Source organism: Meriones unguiculatus, chromosome 2 (genome assembly GCF_030254825.1).
Source record: "Meriones unguiculatus strain TT.TT164.6M chromosome 2, Bangor_MerUng_6.1, whole genome shotgun sequence".
Taxonomy (NCBI): Eukaryota; Metazoa; Chordata; class Mammalia; order Rodentia; family Muridae; genus Meriones; species Meriones unguiculatus.
The window spans coordinates 144,172,741-144,189,377 of NC_083350.1; the positions used below are offsets into that span (position 1 = coordinate 144,172,741).

Consider the following 16,637-nt stretch of genomic DNA (forward strand, 5'->3'; position numbering starts at 1 on the left):
ATGTCTAACCTTTTCTTACATGAAATGAGTCATAATCCATGTTTGGAATATAAAAATTTTGTCAAGTAAGAGGAAAACATGCCTGATATCTAAGTTGATAGAGATGTATTTAATTTTCAAACTTATGGATTCACTTGATTATTTTTATAACTGAATTTTCTCTATTATTTCAGTGCCCAATTAACCTAAATCAATCAATCAGCATTATCTGGTTTAGAGAGGAAAATGTTCTTCATTTGGGAAGGGAGAGACAGTGTCTAGATCAGACACATTGCAGGAGGTTCAAAAATAACAGTTGAACTCCAACTCCTAAGTCTAGGGGAACATTGAGGAAGAGAGGGCAGGAAGATAGTAAGAGCTGGAGGGTCGCAGAGTTTGCTGTGAGACTGTGTCATGTAGTAATTCGAGAAGCTTCACTCATTAAGTTTCACCAACACAGTTTCCCAACCATGGATTGAACAAGGACAATACCGGTGTAGATGAGGAAAAGTGCATGAAAAGAAAAGAAAAAAGAAAAAAGTTCTACAAAAAGAACTGTAGGCAACTCAGGAGAGATGGGAGTGGAGAGCTGACCTTCCCCAAGGAAGTTGTTCTCTAACACCAATTGGGTGCCTAGTGCCAAACAGCCCTGAAAACATAGCTGCAGGTAGCAGTCTACAGATTGAGCAGGTTATATTTAGGCATATATATATGTATGTATATATACATATGTGCATGTATAACAATTAGTGGGGAAAAAAGAGGCCATGAATTTGAAGAAGAGTAGGAAGAGGTTGATGGGAGGATTTGGAGAGAGAAAAGGGAAGAGAGAAATATTATAACTATATTATAGTCTAAAAGATAAAGTTAATAATAATAATAGCTGAACAAAAGCAAGGATCCATTTTTAAACATACCCCATAAGAACCTTTAAATACTACGTATGAAAAATAGCAGCACTTCCACCTCCATTTTTACCCGCAGCAATAAACTCCTCACCACTGTATGTAAAGAATCTGCTGTTCTTACAGGAAATAGAGTTAAGTGGCTATGTGTTAAACTTTGGGCAATAAAACGGAAAATTGTTACATTAGCGCAAAAATAACTTTTTAAAATTATTTTTATTTTTTTCATATTAATTACAGTTTATTTACTTTGTATCCCAGCTGTAGTCCCTTCCCTCAGTCCCTCCCACAGAAATAACTCTTAATGGGATGTCAAATAAAGGAATTTCACAGGTTTGATGGTGGCAAAGACCAAATTAAACATTAGGAAGAATAACTCAGTAGCCAAGAGCACTGGCTGCTCTTCCAGAGGGCACAGGCACTGTTCCCAGCACCCGCATGGCAGCTCATTACCACGTGTAATGCAGTTTCAGGGGATCTGACGCCCTCTTCTGGCCCCTGTGGGAACCAGGCATGCACACTGCACATTCCTCCCCACTAGAAGTTGTATAGTTTCCTATTACTAAAATTACTTCCCCCATCACACACAACCATCGGGGCTCCTTGAAAATATAGACCACATTGATGTAGCATTGCCCAGTTGGTCATTCTTCCGTTGGAAGCCACTAGGGATGCTTTCTGCTTTGAATTTATTATTTATGGATGGATAAGTACATAATTCTACACTTAACGTTTTATTATCATACAAATGTTTAGCGGTTAAGTGAAGATAATCAAAATCAGCACATCAGGACCACTTTAAAGGATTTCTCAGTGTAATGATCAGTGTTTTGTTACAGTGTAACTAGACAAAAAAGGTGGCACTTTACAAAAGTGAGCCATAAAAAACAAATGAGTTTCCCCCCTTTTCACTTGCTAATTTTCCTGTGTCATGCAATTTGTTTTTCTCATTCTACACCCTGTCTTTTACCTTTTTCCTTTTCAACAACACTTCTCTGATGCACATAAGATGAAATGCTTGTAACTAAGGGGACCCAAGTAGTTTGTGCTCTTTGGTTTCCAAAGCTTAAAGCTTAAATTATAAACTGTTCTGAGTTCTTCAGATGGAATGAATGCTCGCAAACTGGAGGCAGAAGAGACATGTAGGCAATGAGGCTGTGGCCTGGCTTGGGGTATCCTGTCTGTGGGGACAGTAAAAGAGTGCTGACAGTGACTCTGTCCTTCCTGGTGCACCACTAGGAGGTGTGCCTTGGAGATAGCAATATTCTACAAGCTCAGCGTTGCCTCAGACCTTCCCCGTTAGTCTGCTACAAAGAAAGTCTCTCTTAATACATATCAAAAAGTCTTTCCTCTCACTAGAGGAAATAAAGTACCAAAAATATATAAACATCTGTAATCTCTGTCATCTATCTATCTATCTATGATCTATTTTTGTCAATAAATAAGGTTACCCCATGTTTCTTTTGATGAGAAACACCAGTTACAACACAGACATGAGAGGAGAGTGAGGTAGCGCTGGACTAAGTTTTAGAAGGGAAAACAGAGCAGAACAGGGGAGCCAGAGACAGGAGGGGCAGGGCCGGGACCCACAGCTCATCACTTTAGAAAGTGCCTTTCTTTTTAGGCACTTTGTTTCGGGACCGCTCCACGAAGCAAGTAAGGCAGAACCTCAGTTCATACAGGGACAAACAGAGACTTTAAAGGATGAGATGAGGTGACCTGTCATCACAGAGATGGCAACTCATAGGACCATGTATTTGTCTCTTAAGTTCTATTACTTGTCACTTGCCCGATTCTTCATCCTTTTTTACTTTTTTCATTACAGCACAAATATCAATTGCAAAGTTTGTTTTCCTAAGTTCAACAGCATACTGTACATTACATTACAATGTTCAGCTGTTTAATATTCAAGGACGATAGCACAATTTTAATAATTTTTACCCCGTTTAGCAATGCACAGAAAGTCACATTACATTGACTACATGGATGAAAACTGCTGCCAAAACCATTGTTTTTTTTATGATGTCTTTGCTAAATGTACTTTAATAATCTTCAGAGCTGCTTTAATGATCTTTTAAAGTCATAGTTTCATGTACTGTGTCAGTTCAAATGGAAAACATGTCCTGCTTCTCTTTTTGTCAATACTTAAAAAACAGTCTTTGACCTTTGCTCAAAATAACTTTCCACGCAAATGATCTCAATTCTGAAGGTACCATTACAATTCATGTCCACTGTCGAAAGTGGAATTTTCAGAAACTTCAGAACTAAAGAAGGCAAGCTGTCGCTTGAGCTGCCTTTTCTCTCCCGGTTTCTCACACAATCTGACCTCGATGTTGGCATCGCTGAATGCATCTCCTTTGGTTTCTTCTACTGGACGCTGTTGTCGTGATAACTTTGCTCTCTTTTGCATCATTGAAATTCCAGAATTCCCATGCTTCCGTGCTGGAGGGAAGGTTTCTTTCACTATGCAATAGCAAACTGCAGACAAGAAATTCTTTTTGAAGTTTTCATTCATAAACGCGTACACAATGGGGTTACAGATGGAGTTGAAAAACCCAATGATTTGTACTACAGCGAAAACCATCTTGATTGTGACATCATCATATTCTTTTTCAAAATTACCTGAAATAGAATAATACTTCAGAACGCTGATTGACTTTCTCAAGAAAATTCAGAAGCACTTATCATCTGACATTGTCAGAGGTGAAAGGTATGTAAATTTCTGAAGACCACTTGGGGAGAGGAATCTGATTATCTGGAAACAAATGACCTTTGTGATGAGCATTCTTTACCTACACAGGCTGCTCTCCAGAACACATTACCAGGCAATTCAACCAAAACATTCAAGTGCCGTGTAAGCTAGAAGAAGGAGTTCAAATATTCACTTGCGCTGCAGAAAACACCGTCACACTGAAAGCCACTCAAAGTCCTAACTTACCAGGGAGACTATCCCGGGTGCTGCCTGACAAAGGCCACATTGAGGTTGTAAAGAGATCATTTGTAAAATGCCATATGGCTCCCCTCAGGGGAGAACCTGGAAGCTTTTCTTTATTGTGTACAACTACTAAAGTACGCTGGCTAGGGTGTCCTCATCACACAGAATCACCCTCCACACAGTGACCTGGTGCTCTTTTAGCAGGGAGGAGCCAGACTCAAGGCTTGATGTTTAATTAAGCCTGGGAATAGCAACAGGTTTACAGTCGTTTCTGTCTATTCTAGCAGGAAATGGGTCAGAGTCGTCAAACGAGAATGCCAGGTACTCACTGTATTCAACCATCATGTGGACAACATGGAAAGGTGCCCAGCATGCCGCAAAGAGAGCCACTACTGTCACCATCATCACGACAGCCCTCTTCTTCTTCCTAGACCCGCAAAAGAGTAGTGTGTTGGTTCACTTGCCCATGGAAAATGTGTTAAACAGCAAGACTGGCATCGAAGTTGGCCTTCGTCCACCCCAGCGTAACTGCAGGCAGCTTATCGCCTTTTCCTGCTTGTTTTACTCCTTGCCTTCATGGTCTTCATGTAATACATATGTTTATGATGTGTGCCCATTGTGGGGTTGGTATTTTACTAGGTTACTGACATGTAATGTATCATTAATATTCAAGCAAATCAATGGGCCAACACAGAAATGGAGACACAGAGAAGGTTCCATGACTGGCAGTCAGATGGCTAGTAACCGACGTACTTTGGGTTTGGATTTAGGGCTCTAAGTTGAGTGAGTAAGCTCTGTGATAGCAAAATAAAAATATTTATAAAATACAGTGAGCTTCAAGGACAAATGTAGAACTCTGGCTTACCAGTAATTCGGGCTCATTTCTTTATTCTTCTTATGAGGTAGACTTATATCCGCAGTAGAACTAAATATTTAGTTTCTATTTTAAAAGTTCAGACTTGGCACCTCTCCTTTCAACTCAATACCTCCCCCCCACCCCTCCAGCCCCCACCTCCCGAGGAAAGGGAACAACCAATTCAATGAAAATTCCCAAGGTGATGACGTTTTGGGACTGCCTTATGGTCATAAGGGCCCGTCTGTACACAAACTGGTCACTAGAGGGCACCGCACACCTGAGACACAACCAAATCCCATCAGCTCTCTGGAAGTCTGCACAGAAGGCCTCCCTCGGTTTCATTTGAATGGTCAGTGCGGACTATGAAGTAAGTCTATTGCACTATATATGCAGCATCGTAGTGTTAAAAAATCATACTAATGAATAAGGCCAGAAAGATAGCTGTTACTTTAAAATCAAATTTCAACAATAATCATTCAACATTAGTAATACGCTCTGGTTTAAAATTTTTTTCTAGGTGTATGTTAGCATCATCTTTGAGTAGCAGGAAGTAGGGATGGATGTCACTATGTAACTCTGTATATATGAAAAAGACAGGGGAGAGAGAAAATGTGGATCTGTGTCCCCTGGCCAGCGAAGTGACACAGAGAGGGGACCACAGAGCCGTGACACCGGCTCATAGCTCTTCCTGCAAATTATATTTACATATAGATGAAAATGCCACCATGCTCTTAATTCTCTTCCTAGCTCCAACTTTGCTTTTGATTTAAGAGCTAATGATTTTGATCTATCTTTTTGCAATACACTAAACTGCACAGAGCTTCAAGGGTTTAAATACTCAACTTAGATTATTGTGACTAAATTATCCAAGAGTTCTGGCATCCTTGGCAACAGTCCCTCCTAGTACAATGATTAAAACCTTTTAAACAAAGATGAACATTTGTTCAGACAGACCTGGCTATTTTGGACATTTCTTTCCCGTGAATAGTTTGAAGCGCTGAGCTGTCTCCCACTCTTTTCTTGATCCACAGTTCATAGCCAATCTTACTGTAGAGGGCAAGCATCACCACGAGAGGCAGGAGGAAGAGGATGACGAGAATGAAGGTGGTGTAGATTTTCTGGTGCACGGGGCTGGCCCATTCTTCCAAGCAGCAGACATGTTCTTTTTCATATAGGAAGTCATACTTAATCTTTATAGCAAGAATAATTCAATTATAAGAACCAGCAGTCAACACCAGAAGCAGTCAGCTGTCATTGCAATAAATCATTTTAGAGACTTTTCACATTTGTCACTGATATTATTTCAAATGTGTATCACTGCTTTATTGTTATTTTGTAGTAAAATGCAGTTTTTCTGCTTACCTGCTTAGGTCTTTTGAGAACTTTGTGCTTTTAGATTTGAAATAGAATTGAGGTCTGTGCATGCTTCTTTCCTTTCTTAACTTTTATTTATTTATTTATTTTTTGCTTCTCACAACTTTTCAGTGAGTTAAAAGAACACACTTCCCACACTGTATATTGAAAATACCATATGCTATCTGCCGTCTGCTTCTGCTTATAATATTAACTGAACCAACATATTTTGCTTCCTCACTTGTTGAAGAAACAGACTTGGAGAATCACCAGACTTCCGTAAAGTAAGAGATGCTGAAAGAGGCAACTGATAGCTTTTAAATTCTGAGGCAAATAGGAAATGAGATCCAACTACTGCCATCCTGAAATAATCCAAATGACCTTTGTTCGCTGATTTGTTCAAACTATTTCTGGCAGACTCGTTTTTAAGTTCAAGCTTTATTAACAACAACAGAAAATGGTGTGGCTCATTTCTAGATCAAACCAAACCTTTTAAAACATATTCAAAAGCCACATCTTTAGGTAACAAAAATGAAAATGTGAGCATTTATCAGGGATGTTGTCCTCTAGGCACTTTGGATCTTTTCAGGTGAATACTTAGGTTTTGAATATAGTTTCACTTTTGTTTATGTGCTTATGTGCAATTTCATCACAATCTTCAGTAGCAATTGAAAGGGCAAGAAAATCCAAGTTCTGGTCTAGGTGTTACAGACAGATATAACCAGGATATGAATCATTGGGAAAGCAATTTCAAAATCTGAACTTCCCATGACTAGAGGTAAAACCACAACCTATTCCGACTCCCTGTAAGTTGCCCCTGCAATGACCATAGAGATCACGAAATAACAAAGCCCCATGCTAGTCTCTGATGGGTTCACATAGCTCTGGGGACAAGCAAATCTCTAGGTATGCTCTAACCCAGGTGTTCTCTCCCCGACTTCTCATGTGTGCTACATTCCTGGCAACACAGTCTCCACTTCTAAACATACATTTCTCTGAAATGTTACTGTTTAAGACAGAACCGAGAGCTGAGAAGATATTCAGGGTCTATGGTTCACTTCTACTTTCACCACCCTCCTCATCCTTACATACGAGTCACATTTTTCTCCCAAACACAAATGTCGCCGTGGGCACCAAGGAAAGAGACCATTTATTACTGACACTAGTGATACCAGTGTCAACAACCCATGAAAAAGCCTTTTGCTTTCCTCAGTGTTAGATGTTAGAGATACTGTACTCAGTGTGAAGCCTGAGAGTCGGGGAAAATGGTATGTTGACAAGTGCCCAGAGGGGACCTAAGTGGTGACATGGTTCACTTAATCATTTCTTTGCATTCCCTGAGAGATGAGAACAAGCCATGCCCGAGAGAACACAGCAGCAAGGGCCTCATGTTCCATCATCTGCCTGGGAGACTCGGGTTCCTACGTGCTTGCACAGGTACTAATAGCATTTAGGGATGAGGCGACCACGGGATGCACGTTAATACAGGAAGCAAATGTGGTTGGCTGATCTGATAGTGAACGAAGTTATGTCAATTAGATTGTATGACACATTTTCTAGTGTATTTAAAGTCTACTCTGGAGAAAAGTTGTTTTTTTTTGTTTTTGTTTTTTTTTTAATTGCCACATCTACGTGTTTTCTATGGTGCAGGAATGATCTTACGTTGGGAATGTGTCATTTGTGAAAGAGTCCATCACTCTACATTCTGCTGGTGGAAAAGAGCTGGTCCTGCCGGAGGTGCATAGAAGGGCTCAGGAGTGGACAAGCAGCCAGAGGTGTTGGGTGTCTTGGGAAAATGAGATGAAAAGCATCAGGTATGAGTCACAGTCAGACCCAGAGACACTGTTTCCAGACTACCTCTGTTCCTGCCTCTCCCCTTTCTCCTCATCAGCTTGTGGGAGGGAGAGGCTCACCTGCACACAGAGGAACAGAGACACCCAGCAGGCAGCCACAGCCCTTCACATTTCTAGGCCCAATGTCAATTCAAGCTGAGGGAAAGGCCGGGTTTTAAATCGATTATATAAACTTAAGCGACTACGGCAGTGGACTGGGAGTTTCATAACAGATGTAGCACTGTTTCTTTGTGGAAAGTGAGCAGAGAATGTTAATTAATTGAATTCTGGCAGAGCTGGTGCAGCAGCTTGGGACATCCTCAGATAGCTTCAAAAGTGCTATCACATAAAGCTGCTCTCTGCTCTTACACAGTTCAGCTCACTCAATCCTCAAATCATAGAACAAATATCAGATTGTTTCTAAAACCTACTCTTATCTTATGTTTCACTTGATATCCTTGCTGATGGATGTGGCAAGCTTAGTAAAATTCCATATTTGCCTTTCGATTTAAAAAAAGTAGAAAAGAAAGTATCATTTCATAAATTTTGTCAGGGGCTATGTGAGCTATGCTCTGTTGCATTTGAAGACTGCTGTCTGTGTTAGACTACAAAAGATGTTCAAGTTCACACCCACAGAACAGGTTGGGTCAAGCCAACACCTACCCTCCTTTACCATGAATTCCCACACATGGCCGAACCCATCGAAGGCGGGAAAAGGAGAGGGATTAGATAAGATGCTCTCTGAATGTGTTTTCTACTCATTTTTTTTTTCAATTTATCTATGAAGATGATGCAGGCAAGAAAGGCTTTATGAAAGAGAATCAATTAATCTATTACATTTTTTTTGCATGAGTTAACAATGAAAGAAAATATAGAGGAGAAAGGAGAAAGAGAATAGAGAGTAATGGACAGGCAGGAGGGTCAGATGGGAAGGGGAGGGGGATGAGAAAGGGAATCTGGGGAGGGACAGCTAAAATTAAAGGCTACTTGAGGATGTGTGTGGAAACTTGATACAGTAGAAGCTTTTAAAATCGTACACACATATGAAATCACCAAATCATAGGGGAGACAGCTGCAGCTGGATATCCCTCGCCACTAAATGAAGCTTCCAGTACCTGGAGTAGGTTGTATCTAATCACATTGCTAGCCAAAGAGGTCCCGGGGAACCCCCAATAATGCTGGCTGACACAATGGTTATAGGTTTCCCTCCACAAATTGAGAGCAAGGCTGTACTGCTGAAAATAACACACACACACACAATTCATTGAACACAAAGAAGTCCAGCTGGTGCCTGCCTAGAACCTTCACCACTTTTGTCTAGTGTTCCTGGTACCAGAGGGTACTCTGCATGCTACCAAAAGAGCAATGGAAACTCCAACCCAGCTACAAACTCTTTGATCTACACTGGTGCAACGGTGGTGCAAGTCTTGTGAGAATAAGCAAAGTATATCTGTTTTGCTTCAAGGCCTGCTCCACGAGATGGAATCCATATTCAATGCTATCTGGGTGACCAAGAACCTGAGACTAGATAGCACGGGGACCTAGGGGAAAACCACACGCTTTTGTTCTACAAAAGGAACTTAGCAATAAAATGTCTCTTAATGACAGGCTGCTGTACTCATAGATCAGTGCCTTGTTGAGTCATCGTCATAGAAGCTCCTTCCCAAAAAAGATGGGAGCAAACACAAAACCCCACAACCAGATAATATCCAGAGACCTCAGAACACTCAGCCCTAAACAGCACGCCTCCATCAAACCTCTCCCCTCAGGACTCAGAGAACCCTGTGGATGAGGAGACAGAAAGAGTGTAAGAGCCAGAGGGGATGGAGGACACCAGGGAAGGAAGGCCTTCTAAACGCAGCAGGACTGACACACCTAGGAACTCACAGAGACTAAGGCCGCTGGCACAGGGCTTGCATGAATCTGCACCAGACAGGGTCCTAGAGCTGAAAGGAGAAGTGAATAGACATCCCCTCTACAACCCAGAAGCCAGCTCCAACTGACACCCACTTTTAAGTGAAAAATTAGTTTGTTTCCAAGGGAGTCTCCCTGGAGAAACAAATGACGCTTAAGGGTAGGTTGCATGCTCAGCACTAGTTGGCCAGCAGAAAACTAGTTCAGCTGCATATTTGGAGGTTTCTTGTCTCATAATGTCCTGTCAGGGCATTTGTCTGTTTGTTTGTTTAAACTTTACAGGTTTTGCTTATATACTATGGCTTCTGGTTTTGTGTTTTTGTGAGATTTCTCACAGTGCGAACAAGTGGGTCTTTCCATTTATATCTGTGTCCTGTACCTTTTCTTGGACTCTTTTCTCTCTGTTTGTTTTGTCCTATTTCAATTTGTTTGTTTTTGTTCTGTCTTATTATGATTTATTATTATTATTCTTTAGATGCCTATTTGTTCTCTAATGAGAGACTAAAAGGATGTGGATCTGGATAGGAGGAGGACTGGGGAGGAGTTGGGAGGGGTAGAGGAAAGAAAACTGTAATCAGAATATATTGTACAAAAAAATCTATTTTCAATAAAAGAAAAAATACAGAGCAATCATTGGATTTTCAACTATATCAAGACGTTGGAGCGTTCTAGGAAAAGAATGTCTAATTTGTAGGAAAATGGAGAAAGTGACTTGGAACATTTTTTAAAAATGTTAAGCACCAATGTTAGCAATACAATATCTAGAAGAATTAAATAAAACAAAGGAAACTATTTTATTTCATTTGAAAGTTCTCCAGTGGAGGAACTGAGGTAATCCAGACTTGCTGAAATGTTCTTGCGATGGATAATGGATAATAGTTATACATGAAAGATGTGGAGAAGGGTTTCAGCACCATAAGAAGCAATTCAACCCTGAGTACCTCAAGTCGCTGCACGTGCCACATGGGTGAGCCGACGATGATGGCCACCAACCAGACCACACCTGTAAAAATGTGATAGTCATCAGAATGCAGTCAAGTGGAGCCACATGCTTAACCAGATAGGCGATCCTCAGTGTTCCTTATAAGACAACACCAGCTAAATTTTTATAACAGAAATGCTGCTTGCTTATTTATTTCACGTGATGTATTAAGTTTGCTACCTTTGATGATTCTATCAGCTGTACACTCTACGTCTGACTATTATAAATTCAGACCATTATGAAGCATCTTAGATTTTAAGTGATGATCACTAAGAAGGAAAATTAATCTAGTGCCATGGTGGACTTTAGGACATTGCTTCAGATTCACCATTTCTTATGAGCTATGTGGTATTCGTCCTGTATTGCTATTGCTGAGCCGGGAACAGTGATGGCAAGTTAAGAGTCTAGAAGTGCTGGAAGCAAAAGGAAGAGAGCGGGACACGTCTCTGTCAGCCATCTGAAGGACTCTGTTCTCAGGCTCTTGCAACCACGAGTGACTGTGAGCACACGCCAGCACCGCACTCCTGCCCTCTGCTTCCCTCAAAACACATTCCCTGCTCTGTATCAGGATCATCTTGCTCTTGCACACTCAGAGCTCACATCTCAGCGTCAGATGAAGGTTAACGTGGAAAGGCCACTGGTAGGTATGAAAAGTTGAAGATGTGAACTGGAGATGTGAACTGGAGAAATATATCTACAGTAATATATTTAAGCATTAGGGTAGAAGTAAAGGAGAGTTGGTGTTGGGTAAACACAGAGAGGACCAAATCCCTCAGGTTATACAGGAATTCTTATACGTAAAGGACAAAGAACATTCTACAAAGGACATTCTACACTGAAGAGTGTCATTAGCACTGCAGGTGGCACACTGATAGCCGAACCTAACATTTCAATCTGAGTATTAAATCTCAAAGGACTTGACTGCTACCTCAGTCTTCAAGGGTGTCTGGGGAGGTTATTGGATCCTGAAGGGACCAGCTTCAGGAATGGATTAATCCACTGAGGAATGTGTAGGTGGATGGACTGCCTGGAAGCAGGGCCTGATTGGGAGGAGTGGGTGGCCGGCCTACGGCTTGTCCCAGACTGTTGCTGTCTGTGTACTTGTGGTTTGCTATGAGGTGGGCCACTGCTCTATCGCATGCTCATGTCATGGTTCTGCTTTACTGCCCAAAGGCCAAGAATTACCAGAGCCAAGTGGCCACGGACTGTGCTGTCTGAAGCCATATGCAAGGCGAACCCTTTCACTTCGAAACTGTTAATCTCAGCTATTTTGTCAAGGGGCAAAAAGCGGCTCACGTACCCAAGATTGTGAAAGCCCTTCGGTTGGTGTACTGCCACTTCATTTTAAAAGGATGGACAAGGCCTTGGTGCCTCTCTACAGCAATGCACGTCATAGTGAGGATTTCTGTCACGACGGCAGTGGACTGGACAAACGGCACCATCTTGCAAATGAAGGCACCTGCAGCAAGGAAACAGACCACGTCATACGAAAAACTACATCTTAAAAGCCTTAGCTGTTCCTTTGTAAATGACACAAGCCATTAGCTCTGAATGGCCACTCAGAAGCTCCAGGGCTATAGCAGTTCCATTTACACAAACAAATGAACAAAGTAAGCGTGGCTTTGTGCTTTAGCTCTTTAACTAGAGTTTTTCACTCTTAAGTGCCATGGCATCGTACATAAAACAGTGGGAGACACAATCAGTAAGTCAAGAAAGAGGGTCCATGAATAAGGTTGTGCACAGCCCTATTCCAATACATAAAAGACTGAGGGGGGAATCGAGATCATTTGGGTGCAGTGTGGGCTAGGTAGCAAAACCCTGACTGAAGAACCATGAACAGAGATACCCCCACCCTCGGTTTCTCTTTTCTCTACAGGCTTTCTGCCCTCTCATCCTTGCTCTCCCCAGTTCTGGTCTCCACCCTCTTAACTCTCTGCTCCTCCTCTTCTGCCTTGTTCCCTCTCTTCAGCCACTGCCTCTGTCTGTTCTGTCTCCCTTTCCAAGTGAGATTTATGCATCTGCCCCTGTATCTTCTATGTTACTTATCTTCTTTGGCTCTGTGACTTGTAGTATGCTTATCCTGTATTATATGGCTAAAATCTACTTTTAAGTGAGTACATACCATGTGTATTTTTCTGGGTCTGGTCCACCTCACTCACAATGATCTTTTCTAGTTTCACCTATTTGCCTGCAAATTTCATTTCTTTGTTTTTAATAGTTGAGTAGTATTCCATCATGTAATAGTTTCTTTATCCATTCTTCAATTGAGGGACATCCAGATTATGACTATTACCAAATAAAGCTGCCATGAACATAGTTGAGCGAGTGTTCTTGTATGGTAGATTTTTTTTTTGGGTATATACCCAAGAAAGGTATAGCTGGGTCTTCAGATAAAGCTATTCCCAGTTTTCTAAGAAAGTGCCAGATTGATTTCCAAAGTGGCTGTACACATTTACACTCTTACCAGCAATGGAAAAGTGTTCCCCTTTCTCCACACCCTTGCCAGCATGTGCTGTCACTTGAGATTTTGATCTGAGACATTCTGACCAGTGTGAGATGGAATCTCAGAGTTATTTTTATTTGCATTTCTCTGATGACTAAGGAAGCTGAGCGTTTCTTTAAGTGCTTCTTTGTCATTTGAAAGAGTGCCAACCCCTTATGCTATGAACAATGCTCTGCCAAAGTTTTTTTTAATATAATTTATTTACTTTCTATCCTGATTGTAGCCCCTCCCTCCTCTCCTTCCAGTCCCTCCCTTCCTCTTACCCTTACTTCCTCCCCTAGACCACAGAAAGGGGGAGCTATCCTCTCCTACCATCTGACCCTAGCCTATGAAATCTCATCAAAACTACCTGGATCCTCTTCCTCTGTGGCCTGGCAGGGCCCTCCCACCAGGGGAAGTGATCAAAGAGCAGATAACAGAGTCCATGTCAGAGATAGCCCCTGCTCCCCTTACTAGGAAGCCCACATGAAGACTGAGCTGCCTATCAGTTACATCTTGCAGACAGGAGCCTGACAGAGTTGTCCTCCGAGAGGTGCTACCCAGCAGAGCCTCAAAACAGATGGGAAGACTCACAGTCAAACACTGGGCGATGCCTAGGGAGTCTTGTGGGAAAGTGGCGGGAAAGAGAAAAGGACCTGGAGGTGACAGGAGCTCCACAAGAAGACCAACAGAGCCAACTAACCAGGGCCCAGAGATGCTTGCTGGGACTGAAGCATCAACCAAGGATCAAGCATGAACAGATGAACTGGGCCAAGGCCTCCTACAAAGATGTAGCAAATGGACAACTTAGGCCTCACATATATCCTCTAGTAAGGGAAGTGGGGACTGCATAGGACACAGACTCACTTCCCAGCTTTTTTTATCACTTTCCCCTGGCAGAACTGCCTTGACAGGCCACAGGGGAAGAGGACACGCTCAGCTCAGTCCTAATGTTACTTGACGAGATGGACTGGATGAGCAAGGGAGCTCCCCTTTTCTGAGGAAAAGAGGAGGGGGGATTCTTCTCTTCCTGCCTCCCATCTTCCCACAGGAGCAGCAGGATGTTGTCACTGAATCCTGGTATACACTGGTTCTGGGGACTCAACGGCTCACACTTAGGTGGCGGCAAGTGGTCCACTCACTGAGCCCTCTGCCCAGCCTTTCTTCTTTGATTTTTTTATTCCCCTTAGAGTGTCTATCCAACTTTATATGTAGATTAAACCATTAACGTTTTAAATTTCTTTTTAGTTCTATACAAGGCTGTCTTGGGTTTTTTTGTGTATTTTATTTAAATTGAAAATAATTTTTTCTTTCCATACAGCATAGTCTGATTACAGTTCTTCTTCCTCCTGGTCCTCTCAGTTTCTCCCATTCCCTCTGGAGCCACCCATTTTCTGTCTCTCATTAGACAATGAACCAGCAACTATAAAAACACTTCTTGCTCTGCTCCTTAGAAAAAAAAAATTTAAATGTCTCACTTTAGGGAAACTGAGGGATGAGGTATTCACAGGAAGCAGGATGAGGCAGGTGGAAGGAGGGTGAGGCCTGCCTTGGCCTATGCAACTCCCTCTGGCAGCCTCCCCAATACCTACTGAGGCTGAATGCCTCTCCCATACTCAGAGACAACAGGTAGCGATTGTCTGTATGTACCTGTAGTTAAACAAATGTTCCAAACCCCCTTATGGTGGGGCTTCCTCTGCTCTGCTAGCCTCCCTTGCTGACCAGCCTGTGCCCCACCTCCAGGCCTACAGCTCTGTGAAGCACCTGGATAGAGAAGCTGGATTGCCTCTAAAGAGAAACGGAGTCTACATAGTTGTCTCTGACTCACACATACCATGGCATGTGTGTTCCCCCCCAGCTAATAACAATAAAGATTTTTTAAAAACTGAAAAAAAGGAAAACAAACCAGCATCTAAAGGATAATAATAAAATAAAATCAGGTGAGTAAAAACAAAATAGAATGGCACAAAATAAACAAAGGGAAGAAAGAGTCAAAGAAAAAGCACACACACACACATACACACACACATACAAGCCACATATAGACACAGAGGCACATATGTTTGCACACATGGGAATCCCTTAAAAACACAAAATCAGAAATCATAATATACACACAAAGGACTCTTAAGGTTGGGGGCAAAAGCCCTGACTTAACATTATGAGACAAAGAACTTCAAAAGATGCCGTTGAGTTCGTTTCGTGTTGCCCACCTACTGCTGGGCGTGCATTACAATTTTAACTTCCTTTACTTTTCTAATATAAAAGTCTCAAAGTGACGGACATTTTAAAAAGCCTCATTTTATTTATAACTGAAGAAGCTGAGTACTGACTATCAGTCATTCCACCACTCCTTGACCCTAGGACAATATGGAGACTGGTCTGGAACACCAGTTAGAGACCCCTTCTACCACCCATCCATCAGTCACCCCGCCCACCCTTGGAGTCTCCCACCCCTTGGACTTCACCCCAGACCACTTGGAGTCCAACTGGGAACCCCCAGAGCCATTTGTCTGCCTCCTCATCAGCCACTCAACCCCCCCATACCAACCCGGAACTGTGTGAATTTCGGACCAGGATTCCAGGTTGGAACCTCCAGGGCCAGACCTCCTGCCTGGAAAGAGCGACCACACCCCGTTACTCAGTTCTGGAATTGAGTGGATCCAACCCGGAACCCCAGTTAGGGACCCACAGAGCTTTCCTCTTGTCTATGAGCACCTCACACACTGGTTGTAGGACCAAGGAAAGTCTGACGTGGAAACCCAGCGTGGACCCAAGACCGAAAACCAATCATCATCCAGCTGGTTTCCATGGAACAGTCATTTCAACCCTCATGTATTTGGGTCCTGTGTGCTTGTCATCCCTAAGGCCTTTCTTGTCCACAGCTGTTCCGTTGATACGGGTTTCTGACCTTCAGTTCCCTGGACCACACTGACGCAGTAGGCTGGGCAGTAGGCTGGCCAAGGCAGACACTAGGACCCTGACGTCCCCACCACCCTCTTCCGCAACTGTAACAAAAATTAACACCGGCCTTTATACACTTCACTGTTTGAATACTTATTATGCTGTAGAGAACCAGTTACCCCACATCTTGCGTGGATGTGACATTTTAATGTTAATCTTTGAGTAAAATGTTACTGCAATTCCTTAGAGTTTCACTTAGTATGGAGAATGCCCTTTGCTAACCGACTCAGTTATCTTGACTTTTTCAGCTGAGAGCTTATTTTTCAATGTCTGTACAGCTGAAACAGAGTACACATTAGTTTTGGTGATCTGGAGCTGTGGCTTGCTGGTAGCCTGCTTGCCTGGCATAAGCAAATCTCTGGGCTCATCTTTGGCACCCCAAAAGGAAAAGGAAGAAGAGTTTTATTTTTTTCTCTACCTTTCCTTAAGCCTTTA

General features: G+C 42.3%; 1 protein-coding gene across 1 annotated transcript in view; it reads right to left on the minus strand.

Moving 5' to 3' along the window:
• Positions 1 to 1,062: 1,062 nt before the first annotated feature.
• Positions 1,063 to 16,637, minus strand: part of LOC110546361 (pyroglutamylated RF-amide peptide receptor) — a 37,860-nt gene continuing 22,285 nt past the window's right edge. The window contains exons 2-6 of the mRNA XM_021633149.2: positions 12,057 to 12,215; positions 10,716 to 10,777; positions 5,630 to 5,865; positions 4,149 to 4,246; positions 1,063 to 3,506 (exon numbers count right to left, since the gene is read on the minus strand). Coding sequence (XP_021488824.1) covers positions 3,100 to 3,506; positions 4,149 to 4,246; positions 5,630 to 5,865; positions 10,716 to 10,777; positions 12,057 to 12,215 — 962 coding nt within the window. The 3' untranslated portion in view covers positions 1,063 to 3,099. The remainder of the gene's footprint in view (positions 3,507 to 4,148; positions 4,247 to 5,629; positions 5,866 to 10,715; positions 10,778 to 12,056; positions 12,216 to 16,637) is intronic.